This window comes from Beta vulgaris, chromosome 3 (genome assembly GCF_026745355.1).
Source record: "Beta vulgaris subsp. vulgaris cultivar EL10 chromosome 3, EL10.2, whole genome shotgun sequence".
Lineage (NCBI taxonomy): Eukaryota > Viridiplantae > Streptophyta > Magnoliopsida > Caryophyllales > Amaranthaceae > Beta > Beta vulgaris.
In genome coordinates, this window is record NC_079204.1 from 5299080 (window position 1) to 5314186 (window position 15107).

At 39.0% G+C, this 15107-nt stretch overlaps 1 protein-coding gene across 1 annotated transcript; it reads right to left on the reverse strand.

Annotated features, from left to right (window-relative positions):
• Positions 1-9040: 9040 nt before the first annotated feature.
• On the reverse strand, positions 9041-13767 carry LOC104888303 (ubiquitin-conjugating enzyme E2 28). The gene is made up of 5 exons (XM_010673231.4): positions 13583-13767; positions 13335-13417; positions 10081-10208; positions 9662-9766; positions 9041-9424 (listed from the first exon to the last, which is right to left on the reverse strand). The coding sequence occupies exons 2-5, from the start codon at positions 13402-13404 to the stop codon at positions 9281-9283; spliced, it is 447 nt and encodes a 148-aa protein (XP_010671533.1). The 5' UTR covers positions 13405-13417; positions 13583-13767; the 3' UTR covers positions 9041-9280.
• Positions 13768-15107: the final 1340 nt, after the last annotated feature.

The following is a 15107-nucleotide window of genomic DNA, read 5'->3' on the forward strand; positions in this document are numbered from 1 at the left end:
TTTATAATCTATTTTTGTTATTACGTTGTTTTAATCAAATCTGGGATGTTACATTTGTTTGTAAAAGAATTTATGAAGATACTTAAATGAAAAACCTGTACTTACATATGTTACAAGGTTTATTTCTTTTTTCATAAGCTCTTATGTGAGATGCTAGCTACTCCATATACTAGCTTGTCTACTTATACAGTTATACTAGTAGTGTAGTAGCAACTTAAAATATGTTTGTCTCTCAGTACTTTCTTCGTGCATGATAGTAGTATATAAAAAAGATCTCTAGAACGTTCATGAGCATGACTGAATATATAACACTTCTTTAGCTAAAAAGTTTGCTTTGTACAAATTATATATTACTAAATGTAATATGTTTCAACGTGTATTATATATTTTTCACATATAAACAGATGTCTCAGATTGTTTTAAGACATCATGCAGGTTGTTTCAAGATAAGAGAGCTCAAAGTGCATGGTGCTGAAATGTTGTACGTTACATACGTACGTGATATCATCTATGGTCTATGCCTCTATGGAGACAGTCAGATCAGAAATATGTAACCCTTTTGTGTCTTAATGTTTCCCCGATTTTCTTTTTAGGTAATATTTTTTTGTCCCATACGGGCTACACGTTTCTTACACCCGCTACATCTGGTCCCACCACTTTTCTTTCTCTCATCCCGACCAAAATATTAAAAAAATAATTATATGTACCTAGCGAGGTAAACAAAATAATATGAAGGAGAAAAGAAGGAAAAAAAAAAGACAGAGGAAGTAATCTAGAACAAAAGAAGATAAATTCACCCGGGTCCATGAGAAACGAGATGTCAACTCGGCGGCCGATGCCATTGCGAAAATGGCAAGAAATAGACAACAGAGATAATTTTCATTTAGAACTAACCCCTACCCTGATTTGTATGAAATATATTAATGCAGAACATAAACTTGTAGCAAGTAACACATGCACCACAGCGAGACAAATAATATGCAGCTAGTAAGGAGCTGTGGACTTCTTCCACATAATGGGAGTTATCGTCCTTGGCTATTAACCAACCAAAAAGTTTTAATTTCTCTTCATGTAAAACCCTTCCTAAACATTTAAGGAAGTTAATTAGCCCCACATATATTATATTCGATATTGTTCATCTTAATTATGCGATGCTGATGTTGGTTGTTCCAACTTTTGTCTATTTATACCCAAACAAAGCTTAAACGAAATGCATGCACATAATTAAGATTCTGAATTTTTTATAGCTCTACCCATTAGTTTGAATGTTTGATGGCCCATCATTCTTATCTAAATCTTTTTTCGGGTATGATTTCTTACATATATCACTACGGCTATGTTTAGTTCACCTGAAATTTTCTGATCTGAACTTATCTAATCTGATCTGAACTTATTTTTTCTGATCTAATCTGATTACAAGATCTTATCTTTTAGATTTTTCTCAATATATAAGAAAAAATATAATCATGTGGAGTTTTGTTTAATTCGTCTCAATGAGTACTTTATCAATATTCAATTATTATAAATTTTACTAATATGTAATGAAAGATATAATGATTTTTAAATATAAGCATGATCCGAACTGATCTGATCTGATCTGAACTTATTTTTTATGATCTGATCTGATCTTATTAGATCTGAAATAAGCAAAAATAAGGTGAACTGAACATAGCCTACATCGGATGATGCAATTCCGTCATTTCGTACTACTTGAAATACTTGTCTTGGTATGGTTGCTAATAATACATAACATTATCATTAATATTTCTTATTTTCTACAAAATTTATTAAAATTTGATATCTTGAAACTATATGTTGAGATGGATGTAAGTCATCTAATAAGATTTCATATGTTTATATTTATTTCCTTAAGTTTATAAAACATGATCAAAGGACATAATCAAAGAAAGTGACTAAATAGTGTACAAGTCAAAACGTTTCATATACTTTGAAGTGGAAGGAAGTACTTAAAAATGTACGCAGACAAAGTAAATTTCGCTTATTATTTCTTAACTATTGTAGAAATAGATTGATAGGTCATGTTTGGTTTTGGTACACCAAAAAGAAGGTAAAAGTATGTAATTTTGATAGTTAAAATTGACTCAACAATCCTTAGGAGATATTTGGTAATTTAATGAGCTAGTATTTAATTTCCTTGTGATTTTATATGTAACAAATGTTAATATGAAAAGAATTAGATAGATATCAAACACTATTTTAACGTAAAATTGTGTCTTTATACAAATTTGCTATCATGTTATATACTACATAACGATCGAAAATATTTTGAATGTATATAATAACTTTCCTAAAAAAAACCATAGTTGTGCGCCATATAATAGTCCACTTTAATTTATGTTAAATTAGTAAGAGTAGGACAAACTTAGATGTTTTTTCTTTCGCCACATTTGATTAAAATTAACCATTGGTATTGCTCATCACTATTATTGTTGTTGTTATGTATTGTTTCATAGCGACATTTTTTTTATCCTTTGCTGTCGGCTATATATTCCTTTCATTGTGAAGCATAATTCACCAAGTGTTTCACCCACCAATAGGGAACATGAGTTGGATTTAGACCGTCGTGAGACAAGTTACTTTTACCATATTGATGACAATGTCGCGATGGTAATTCAACCTAGTACGAGAGGAACCGTTGATTCGCGCAATTGGTAATCACGCGGTTGAAAAGCCAGTGGTAAGAGGCTACTGTGTGTTGGATTATGACTGAACGCCTCTAAGTCAGAATCCGGGCCAGAAGCGATGCATGTGCCCGTCGCTTAATTGTCGTCCTACAGTAGGGGCTTCGGCCCCCAAGGGCACGTGTCGTAGGCTAAGCCAGCGCGACGGATGCGTCGTGAGGGTCGCCTTGAAGTATAAGTCCTACCGAGCGTCGGGTTCAATCCTTTGCAGACGAATTAAATACGCGATGGGGTATTGTAAGTGGCAGAGTGGTCATACTGCAAAGATACTGAGATTCAGCCCTATGTCACTTCGATTCGTCCCCCCTCCCCAAATCCTAAGTAATTAAAGATGACGGTGAGGTTCGACTTGAACACTTTGTGGCATCAAACTTTTGTTACTATGGCGAAGCTAGTATACTACTTAACACCAAAAGAAAATGATGGACGTTTTGCATAGGCTATCGCAAAGACAAGGGGGAAGTAATTGATGATTCACCGCACCTGCGGGGTTCAACCGCTAGTTGATATTGGATGATATCGTATGTACAACCATATATTTAGAACTTACCCCTTGGCAATGATTGCAATACACACATATGTCATGATTACAATATACATATAAAAAATTGCACACCTGTTCCTTAAAAGGGGGGCATGAGGAGCCATCAAGAGGCCCTCGTAGGACGAGCGAGGATCGTGCCAAGCGAGCCAAGGGAAGGAAAAAGTGGGAAGGAATGAAGGTCTGACGCCCCATGGAGGATCCTGAGGCACCCTTGGACCCTAGGGCCTGGTCAACAGTGCCCATTGGGTGCATCCCAATGTCGTAGGAGGCCCTCTAAAGGCACACGAATTCCCTGAGAAGGGCATGTGGTGCCATATGGAGGCCCTCGTAGGCCTATCGAGCGTTAGGGGTGTTCAATGTCGGATATCGGATCCGAAAATTTCGGATCGGGAAAATTGCGATCCGGATCCGATACGAAATATTCGGATATCCGAACTTTTCGGATCGGATCGCCGGATTTTCGGATCGGGTCCGTTGAAATTTTTGAAAAATCCTGATCCGTATCCGATCCGGATACCCGATCCGAAATATCCGAAATCTTAAAATCGGATCGGATATCCGAAATTTCAGATCGGATCGGCGGATTTTCGGATCAGATATTTCGGATCAGATATTTCGGATCGGATATTTTTGCACACCCTTACCGAGCGTCGTGCCAAGCGAGCCAACAGAAGGTAAAAGGGGGAAGGAAATGAGGATCTGAGGCGCCCTAGCGATATTCAAGGATCCCTGGGACCCTATGGAGGTCCGGGACGAAAAAACTCGCCGAGCCCCGAAAAGTCGAAAAATGGGCCGAAAACTGAAAAAATCGTGGACTATTGTCCAAGAATTCAGGTGCCCGCGGGGCTCGGGCACCGGTGCCCATGGGGTACACCCAGAGCCGTGTGAGCCCCTATGAAGGCACACTCGTGACCTCGAAGGGGCATGTGGTTCCAATCGGAGGCCCTCGTAGGCCTATCGAGGGTCGTGCCAAGCGAGCCAAGGAAAGGCAAAAGTGGGAAGGAAATGAGGGTCTGAGACGTCATGGGGATCTTTAAGGATCCCGGGGACCCTATGGAGGTCCCCGGGATCCTTAAAGACTTAAAAACTCGTCGGGCCTCGAGAAGTTGGAAAATGGCCCGAAAAGTGGAATAATCGTGGATTATAGTCCATGAATTCGGGGGCCAGCGGGGTCCGGGCACCATTGCCCATGGGGTGCACCCCATGGTCATGCGAGGTCCTCTGAACCCATACTCATTCCCTAGAAGGGGCATGTGGTGCCGATCGGAGGCCTACCGAGGGTCGTGCCAAACGAGCCAACAGAAGGCAAAAGGGGGAAGGAAATGAGGGTCTAAGGCGTCCTGGGGATCTTCAAGGATTTCGAAGACCCTATGGAGGTCCAAGACGAAAAAACTTGCGAGCCACGAGAAGTTGGAAAATGGTCCGAAAATTGGAAAAATTGTGTATTATTGTCCACGAATTAAGGTGCCCGCGGGGCTCGGGAACCGATGCCCAAGGGGTGCACCCCAGGGTCGTGGGAGGCCCTCTGAAGGCACACTCGTGCCCTGGAAGGGGCATGTGGTGCCGATTGGAGGCCTTCGTAGGTCTATCGAGGGTCGTGCCAAGTGAGCCAAGGAAAGGCAAACGTGGGAAGAAAATGAGACTCTGAGACGTCCTGGGGATCTTTAAGGATCTCGGGGACCCTACGGAGGTCCGGGACGATAAAATTTGTCGGGCCTCGAGAATCGGAAAACGGCCCGTAAACTAGAAAAATCGTGGATTATAGTCCACGAATTTGGGCGCCCGTGGGGTTCGGGAACCGGTGCCCATGGGGTGAACCCCAGGGTCATGGGAGGCTCTCTGAAGGCACACTCGTGCCTTGGAAGAGCCATATAGTGCCGATTGGAGGCCCTCGTAGGCCTACCGAGGGTCGTGCCAAGCGAGCCAAGGGAAGGCAAAAGTGGGAAGGAAATGATGGTTTGAGGCGCCCGTGGGATCTTTAAGGATCCCGGGGACGCTATGGAGGTCCGGGACGAAAAAACTTGTCGGGCCCTAAGAAGTGGGAAAATGGCCCGAAAACTGGAAAAATCGTGGATTATAGTCCAAGAATTTGGGTGCCCGTGGGGCCCGGGCATCGGTGCCCATGGTGTGCACTCCAGGGTTTTGGGAGGCTCTATGAAGGCATACTCGTGGCCTAGAAGGGGCATGTGGTGCCGGTCGGAGGCCCTTGTAGGCCTACTGAGGGTCGTGCCAAGCGAGCAGGGAAGGCAAAAATGTAGGAAGGAAATGAGGCGTCCTGGGGATCTTTAAGGATCCCGTGGACCCTATGGAGGTCCGGGACGAAAAAGCTCGTCGGTCCCCAAGAAGTCGGAAAATGGCCCGAAAACTAGAAAAATCATGGATTATAGTCCACGAATTCGGGCGCCCACGGGGTTCAGACACCGGTGCCCATGGGGTTCACCTCAGGGTCGTAGGAGGCCCTCTGAAGGCAAACTCGTGCCCTAGGGTCGTGCCAAGCGAGCCAAGGGAAGGCAAAAGTGGGAAGGAAATGAGGGTCTAAGGCTACCTGGGGATCGTCAAGGACCCCGGGGACTCTATGGAGGTCCGGGACGAAAAAAATCGTCTGGGCCCGAGAAGTCGGAAAATGGCGCGAGTATCTGAAAAAACATGGATTATAGTCCACGAATCCGGCCCACCCAGGGCCCGGGCACTGGTTCCCATAGGGTGCACCCCAAGGCCGTTGGAGGTCCTTCGAAGGCACACTCGTGCCGTGGAAGGGTCATGGGGTGTCGTCCGGAGACCCACCTAGGCTTAGTTAGGGTCGTGCCAAGCAAGCTAACGGAAGGCAAAAGTGGACAAGGAATGAAGGTTCGAGTAACCCAGGGGGACAGTCAGGCACCCGGGGTACTTGAAAGTTATTCCGAGGCATGAAATATTTTCCAAGTATTTTCCCCAAGTTTTCACTATTTTTCGCCTATTTTTGTCCATTTTCCGTCAAAATAAATTACTTTTTTGAAAAAAGAATACGTAAATAATTATACATCGGAACATATTTTTCCAAATTTTTTCCCAAATTTCCCTATATTTTCGCCTTATTTTAGCCCATTTTCCAAAAAAAATATGATTCTTTCTAGAAACAAAAAATACGTAAATTAAGTATACGTCGCAAAGTATTTTTACACATTTTTTCCTATTTTCCCTCTATTTTTCGTTATTTTCTCTAATTTTCGTCACATTTAGTCCATTTTCCACAAAAAAAATAAATTTTTCCAGAAAAAAATACCTAAATTATCTACATGTCATATAGAGTGGATTTAAGCAAAACAAAATTGGGCACTACTATATCATTTTCATAAATAAAGGTCATTGTGCTTCTAGTGTCAAAAGTGTGTGTTCAATGGGAAAATAGGCCTTTTCACCCTTAAGCCTCATTAGGAGGTAGTAATTGATGATGCTCTAGGCATGTCCATGGGTCGTGGCTGCTTGGTGCTTGCACGTTGCTTTTACGATGCACCGCACCCTTGCGGTGCATGAACCGGTTGGGTGCCATTTGGTTATTGGTGGCGCATGGTAGCTTGATTCTTCGTATTGGATGGTGTTCGATGGTGCACCACGCTTGCGAGGTGCATGGGGTGGTTTGGCCCCATATAATGCTTTACGATACTCCGCGCCCTTGTGGTACATGAAACGTGGCGTATGGGAGCTTGATTCTTCGTATTGAATTGTGCTCGGTGGTGCATCGTGTTGGCGAGGTGCATGGTGTTGTTGGGCCCCATATAGTGCTTGATGGTGCACACACCCCCGCGCGTGTTTAGTGCTTATTACTAAGCACAATAATCGTGATGAACAATACCGATGGTTAATTTTAACCAAATGTGGCGAAAGAAAAAACATCTAAGTTTGTCCTAACATAAAGTGGACTATTATATAGCGCACAACTATTGAGGATAGCTATTATATACATTCAAAATATTTTTTTGCTTATATTTTTTATCTAAGGCGCGTATTTTCACCTGAACCTATCTTAACTTATGAAAAGATATATAATTATTTACAAAAGTTATTGAAATATATCCAAAGTTATTTTCTTTTGAGACTTTTATTTATTAAGATGGAGGACATATCCTACTCAAAGGACTCAAGATTAACAAGATAAAAAGTTCCAAACCAGCAATTAAGCAGAAAATAGATTTGGGCCTACCAAATACACGATACTCCCAAATCTACAAGATTGCATAAGCTGGTGTAACTGTGTGAATTTGTAGGACACACACACATAATTTGTAATCCTCGAATATATTCACAAATTTTTGAGGTCACTCTGCATGCATCTGACTTTTGTAATTATAAGGTCTTTTTGTTTTAATTTGACTTTCACAATTATAAGTTGGATAATGGAATCTAGATAGTAAAGTTGATTTTGCCTTTTGGTGGCTAGATTTGGGTTGACCAATGGGTGCTCCAAATATTTACCCTCGGTTCCCCCCAGTGTTTCCTTAAGTTTCTTTTAATAGGCCAACGGTTGCTTGAAAGGTCACCTTCCACAAAATATTGTTGATATCATCTTTATGACACTATTATCTATTATCTTATTAATTCAAAACTCCTAGTAAATAAGAATTTAAATTCCACAATCCATGTCTCTTCTAAAGAATATAATCTCCATTTGTTACCATCTCTTGTACAAAGTATTTTTTATCTTATTATAGTTCGAATAAACTGACAAAAAATATGAAAATTTTCAAATTTATACTAATACGTATAAGTTATTATTCTCGACTCTTGTCATCTATTATACTTTTGTAGTTGCAACAGGTGAGGAGACACATGAATCAAGCTAAGGAGAGAAATAAAAAGAAATAAAGGGAATTCATGTAAGGACTTATGGAGGATAGAAAAAAAAAATCTCAAATAAGTAACGTTGCAACTAAACTACAACACTTAAATATTAGAAAGTGTTGCAACTAAGAAATACACAATCCGGTAACTATAGACACATTTCACCGCGGGACGTCATTAACTACTTGCATGTTGGAGGATATGCAGTGGCACTCTACCAATTAGAGCACTACTTAAAACATACACTCAACGGGTATGAGGTATCCATGGTGTGACGATAAGGTGACAATGGTGAGTTAAGCTTGTTTTTGATTGCCAAACAGTGCCTGCAAGAAATGGTGGTGTCGCCGAAGGGAATCAATGAGAAGAAAAACTTAGATTTACTCTCATAATGAAAAAGGAGAGACTTGAAAAAGGAGGTTGTTTCTTTTGCTTCCCGCCGTGTGTGAGGTTGCTGACCCCCATTAATAGCCAAAGACAAGACCATGCAGTCAAACAAGCCGCCTCGGATCGTACCGTTCTGAAGGAAGATCGTCAGGCTCGGACTGTGGAGCGCGGATTTTCTTTTAGCGTGAAATCACATTTTCTTCTGTGTAAGATCGCCGATCTTGAAGAGAATTTTTGTCTCCCAAGTGAAAACGACTTTAAGTTGTTCCAAGAATGTTGACGGATCCTACATCTACTGAAACTTCCCGATAATTAACAACTCCCTCTAACCCACTTTACGAGCTATTTCAATTTTCAAGGCAATATGCTCAAGAAGAGTCCAGTCATTAGATTTTCATATATTTTTCAACTTAATATTAAGAAAATAATGTGATCGAGCATTTTTTTTCTTTGTCATAGCCAAAATCCACAAATTCCATTTCCCAGCTTCAAAAGTCATGAATAAAGCAATGTTTATTGGCAACTAGTAACGCAAAATTGAAATCAAGGGGAACTGTAATTTCAGACGGTAAATTTAGAGTTAACGACGGGCACCAAATCAGTCATATATCACAGCTTGAAGATTAAGTTTCGTTCATACAAACATTGAAGGCCAACATATAAGTTCTCTTTCTTTCAACATAATGAAATACTGGACAACACCTTTTGTCCAGCTTAGGATGCAGAGCACACTGATCAAAAGGTTACAACCCCACTTACAATAAGCTTGGAAGACAGTATTTGAAAGACTAAGCTGCCTCCTGCCCCCTCCAACTGACATGTTAAGTCTTTAGCCCATAGCATATTTCTGAGTCCAGCTCCTTGCGGTGCTTTCATATTTCGCCCTATCAGTCTTGTACATGTGAGCAATTTCTGGCACAAGGGGATCATCGGGATTTGGGTCTGTCAAGAGCGAGCAAATGGAAAGCAAGACCTGCTCACAAGAAATGTTCACACCCAGTTCAACACATCAGCAACGATTTTCCACAAGACCGTTTTTTCTAGTCTAGTTCTACACTCAAGCAAGGACTATGTCCACTGCTTTAGTTGATAACATGAAAATAGATTCTAGGTGCAACCATACATCGCAGGACTACCAAGTATTGCATGTCGAATGCATGTCCGTAAGGGAAAAAATAAAAATAAAGTTCAACACATGGTTTGTACAGACCTTTGAGATGGTTAAGGCAGGGCTCCACTGTTCCTTCAAGATATCCAGGCATATGCTTCCATTGCTGTTAATATTTGGGTGAAAAACCTTTGTCCTAAATGCTACCTGCGCTTATCGCCCACCAAAATATTAAATTCGAACAGGGGGGATAGATCCAAGTAACCAAAAGGCTAAATGCCAGCACCCAGTAAAAAAAGAAGGCACCAGCACAAGAAGCCTTCAAAGATGGAAGTTCAGGATCAATTTTAGGCAAGTATTAGAGACAACAGTCTCCATAGCCAGTATCCATATTAAAGTTTAAGATTCAACAATTATATCAGATGCTAACAATGATAAAGAAACTAAGCGAAAAAAGGCCTAACACACAATGAAGGCAACAAGGGCAGAAAGATTAGCAGCACAAAACAAATACTAAATACCTTGGGTGGTTTAAATGGATAGTCTGGGGGGAAGTGAATTGTAACAAGGAAAACACCCCCTGCATAAGGACTATCGGGAGGACCCATAATGGTAGCTTGCCAATGGAACATATCTTCACCTACAGGACCTGAGGGAGGAAATTTTTCAAAACCCAGCATCCAAATATTAACATACAGAAAGAATGCTGAAGCCGGTCAAATAAGACTAAATAAAGCAATACACATTTGTAGTTCACCAAATTTTGCAATCAAAACTCAATTGGGTAACTCGCAAACAGTAAATGACAACAACACTTCTCTTGAATTACATGGATATATCTACAACCAGAGACCAATTGTCACAAAATGGAGCCAGTCAAAGATGTACCACCATGGAACAATTGTCACAAAATGGAGCCAGTCAAAGTGTGTTCTATAGCATCTGGATGATTTTCTTATGGAACACCAATGACTCCAAAATTATCATGTTTGATGGCTAAAAAAGAACAGAGATTCAGCAAAAAAGCTTGGGGAATAGTAGGAAAGAATATGATGCAAAATCTCAGGGTGGATTCTAGTGAGATTCTGAGGATTTTATAGAAAATAAACAGCATTTGCATAGAATCATTACTAGAAATTTTTATGGCATTATAATTTAGAATACAAGCATACACATTTCGCTTCCATCTTCACAAAGGGAACCAAGCATGCGTGTACCTTTCCTTTCAAATATAGTTCAAAACTAAAAATGTACATCTCCTCAATAGAGAATCAAGTGTAGAGAAAAGTAAGCACCATTCACTTGAAACCACGATATTCTGCCATACGCCACCCATTAACTCAGCCGTCTTGAGATCAAAAATAGCCACGAATAATCAAATTATACCCCGTGTTATGCAGGATATGAGAATCATATATCCAATAGCATTGTATAACTTTGTGGCTGAATTCAGGAAACTCGAAAATAGAAGGATCAATCGACAACGACACGGGATATATACATGAGACCAGAGGTGAAAATAATCGAAAACAGGAGTAACTCAAGCTTTTTAGATAGCCAAGGGAATAGGGCTAGGAAATTAAGAGTGCCTTTTAAAAATTCATCCAAATTTTCAGAGAAAAAAGAAAAAAAACTAACTCTGAACTTTAATGAAAATCATTACGCTAAAAATAAAAGTACAATGTGTAACTAACATTGTAGAGGAAAAACGGAAAAAGAATCCTATAACTTGTGAAAATTATCAAGAAGCGACTATGTTGACTTTTAAACTTTCCGATAATAGTAATAATGCAACCTATCTAACTTTTAAGGTGAAATCTTGAAACTGCCCTCTGACCAAAAAAAAGTTGTCAAAAGAGAGAAAAGTGAAAAAATTATCTAAGTGACCTCTAGTCAGATAGCAAGCCTCCATGAGGCACAAGACTTTACCCGCGATATGAAGCAAAAAATGGATTAGCAAACAGTTGATGATCCCCCTGGTCAAAGAACCCAGCATTAACTACTGTTGAAATTTCAGTAAATATGAAAAAAGAGCATAGAATACTTTAACTCTAAGCATATGACAGTTGCTGAGGAAATCCTAGAACACTTTAGTTTCATGCAGGCAGAGTAATACCATTATTAATTGCTGGAAATTATGCAGAGAAAGAGAATACATTAACAATTTCACTGGCTACTAATTCATATAAGAGGGTACATATGACATACTGAACAACTATCTGATAAAGTAGAAGCGCCACAAAAGAATATACTACAGTCCATACTACACTGTTGCCCAATGCCACTAAAAAGGGTCCCACCTACGTTAGAGTAGAGTTCCATGTGAAACTTTTTCATGAATTTGGCCCAAAATGAAGGGTCCAAGTGTCCTAACCATGTCTGCTTGTCAAGGATCCGACACGGATGCTTGAGGTCAGAAAAAGAGTCTGAGTAACATAGGTAGAGTTAGATTTTTACACCTTTATTTGTACACCAGCAAAGGGGTTGCTCCCATCATAGCCTTGATTACAAAAGAGGGCTTGAACTTGCTATTGAACTCCCGGGCAATAAGTAAAGGAAGCCTTGAAAAAATATTTAATTAAGCCAAATTTGGAATCCTATAAAAGGAATATCGCTCATAACCAATACAACTTTGTTGAAAATGAAGAGTGCAAAAAAGGCAAAAGACACAACAACTTCCAAGAACACAGGATTGCATTAGCTGTTGGAGTAGAAAAGGAGTACATCAGCATTAAATATATGTGACAAGAAAGTATACACCAGATATACGATGTATAAATTCATAAAATCCCAATAGTTAGTTCATATGTCATTTAGGAAAATCTAAAAAGACTTTGAAGAAAAAAGATATTCTCTTCAAACTTATTCAGAATTAATAAAAAAAAAAAACTCAAACCTACCGAAAACCTATGTTGATTAGACAAAGATTGAGTGTCTACTCAAATACGGGTGTCCAAGTGTCCAACTCGGCTATTTTGTAGAAAAAAGACAAGTTTATAGTTTAAAATAAAGTATCTAAACGAAGTGTCATGTTGGACACAACACCCGATTTTTGAGGTAAATGAAGGTGTCGGAGTAACATAGCCGAAAACCATCTAAGTACACCAACTAAAGCCACCTAAGACCTAACTGACCTAAGCCAAGTTAAGATGCCAGAAATGTAATGGATGAACATGTACCACCCTTTCAAGCATGCTCTATGATTACTTCTATTCTCTCCCTCCTCATAATCGATACATGTTCCTTCCAATAATAACTCCTTTGATAAATATTTACCCCCGCTCAGCACAATTTTGGCACCACAGTCCTAAAATTTGTACCCTCGGTCATAAGCCTTTCACCACTTATCTGAAAGGCAGTACTTAAGAACCAAATCTAAAAATCTTTCGCCACAAAATTCATTTCAAATAAATTACTATTAATCCTTGTGGTTCTATTCCTACACATGACAAGAAATTCAGAAACTATGTGATAATCATTCAGCACAAAAATTATAAAAACGCTACTAAATGACATCACCTACCTACACATGACAATAAATTCGGAAACTATGCCAAGATCATTTGGCATAAAAATTATAAAAACGCTACTAAATTACATCACCTACATGATCATCCTGCTCTGAGCATCACAAATTCACATAAAATCACCATACAATCGCAAAATTTCATCATCTCAAAATCAAATTACGCAATCAACCAAATCCATTTACGCAACCATTTAAACAGCAACTACACACATCAAACACACAAATCATGAAATTCATTATTCATACCCGCGCTGCATGAAGTTGGAGGATCCTTCTGCAGATCCTTGAGCTCCTTCAGAATCCTCTTAGACGCCATCCCCCTAACAAACCTAAAAACATCAAAATTACATCAGATCAGGTCAGATCTTCAAGATCCAACAAAAAACAACCAAAAAAATCGAAAATGAAAGGTTCAAATCCCTAGAACAACTCAAAAACATCAAAATTCAAAACTAAAACAAGATTGAGAAAACATGGAATGAAGAAGATCGTACCTCAGAGAAGAAGAGAAGAAATTCTCTTTCTCTCTCTAGTTTTTCGCAGTGAAAAACGCGCAAAATTGCAGAAAACACCGCTTTGCTTTTTTTTTGCGATAGGAGGAAAGAAAGGAAGGAGGGTTTTCTTTTCGATTTCCGCCGGAAGAAGGAAGAAAAAGAAAAGGTAGATGAGAGAGGGAGGATTACTTTAAATTGGATGATTCTTTTCTTTTTTAGGCGTAAATTTTGCAATTGTGTACTTGTGGTTGTGGCATTAGCTTATTGGTTCTCTACTTTCTTTTTTATATGTTGATGATGATGTCATGATGTGAAATTTCACTTGAAATTTTTTGGCTCAATTATTAATAAAATTACTAGTATCTTGGCTCGACGAACCTCCTATGTTAGTTACAATTACCAAATACTAGAGTTCACTCATGAGTCATAGTACATCCGGGTGTACCATGAGTATGGTACACCTAAGGGTATTTTTGTAATAAATTAGAATTTCAAGTGCTCATTTGACACTAAATTTGCTCATATGGACATTTTGCTCATTTACTCATTTGTTCATTTTGCTCATTTTGTAATAAAAGTGTTTGCTCATTTACTCATTATTCATTTTGCTCATTCGCTCATTTTGCTCATTTGGAGAAAATAGTCATGGGTGTACCATGAACATGGTACACCTAGGTGTACTATAAATATTCTCCAAATACTACCCTCGGGTTTTTTGGGGTTTTGGAAATTAGAGTTTTGGAGCAAAAAGAGAGTTTCGACCATTTTTTTGAGTTTTGACTAGTCATAAACTTTTAAATGAACGTTTGGTAAAATAGAGTTTTAGAGAGAGTTTTGAAATGAAGACTATCAAAATGAAAAAGCTCTTAATAGGAACCTTTTCTTTAGAGGATTAGGTACAAATATATTCCATGACTTTTTTACCTCTAGTAATACTACTACACATTGTATTAAAATATTTATAAATGTCCTTTTATTCAACAAATTGCAATAAGTTTTTAGCAATCTGTTAATTGTTACTAAACACATTTATAAAAAGTAAAAAAAGTTATCAAATCTACTAAACAAAAAGTTAAAACTCTAACCGCAAACTCTAAACTCTATTTATAACATCATGTCGTCATTTACATATAAGATAATTAGAATTACTAAAATATCGACAGCAATAATGTCATGTATAAACCTATTTGTTCATTTGTTCCATCTAGACTTCTAATTAATGGATGTATTGCATTAGATTCTAAGGAAACTAAAGGTCGGAAGAAGCGTAGCAAAACCCAACCACGAATAGGGAACTCCAAGAGAACCCTAAAGAATTGTCACAATAAAAACCCCTATTTCCTTCCCAAGTTTGATTCTATTGGCAGGTTACGTGCTGGAATAAAGAGGAAAGTTGGTTTCGGTGCAGATCCCTCCCAAAGCTCGAGGAAAAAGCATGCTTCAAGTTCTTATGTTGCTAGCAATAAGTTAGATATCAGTAATGTGCCAAGTCCTAGTTTGCAATCAGATGTTAGTAGTGAATCAG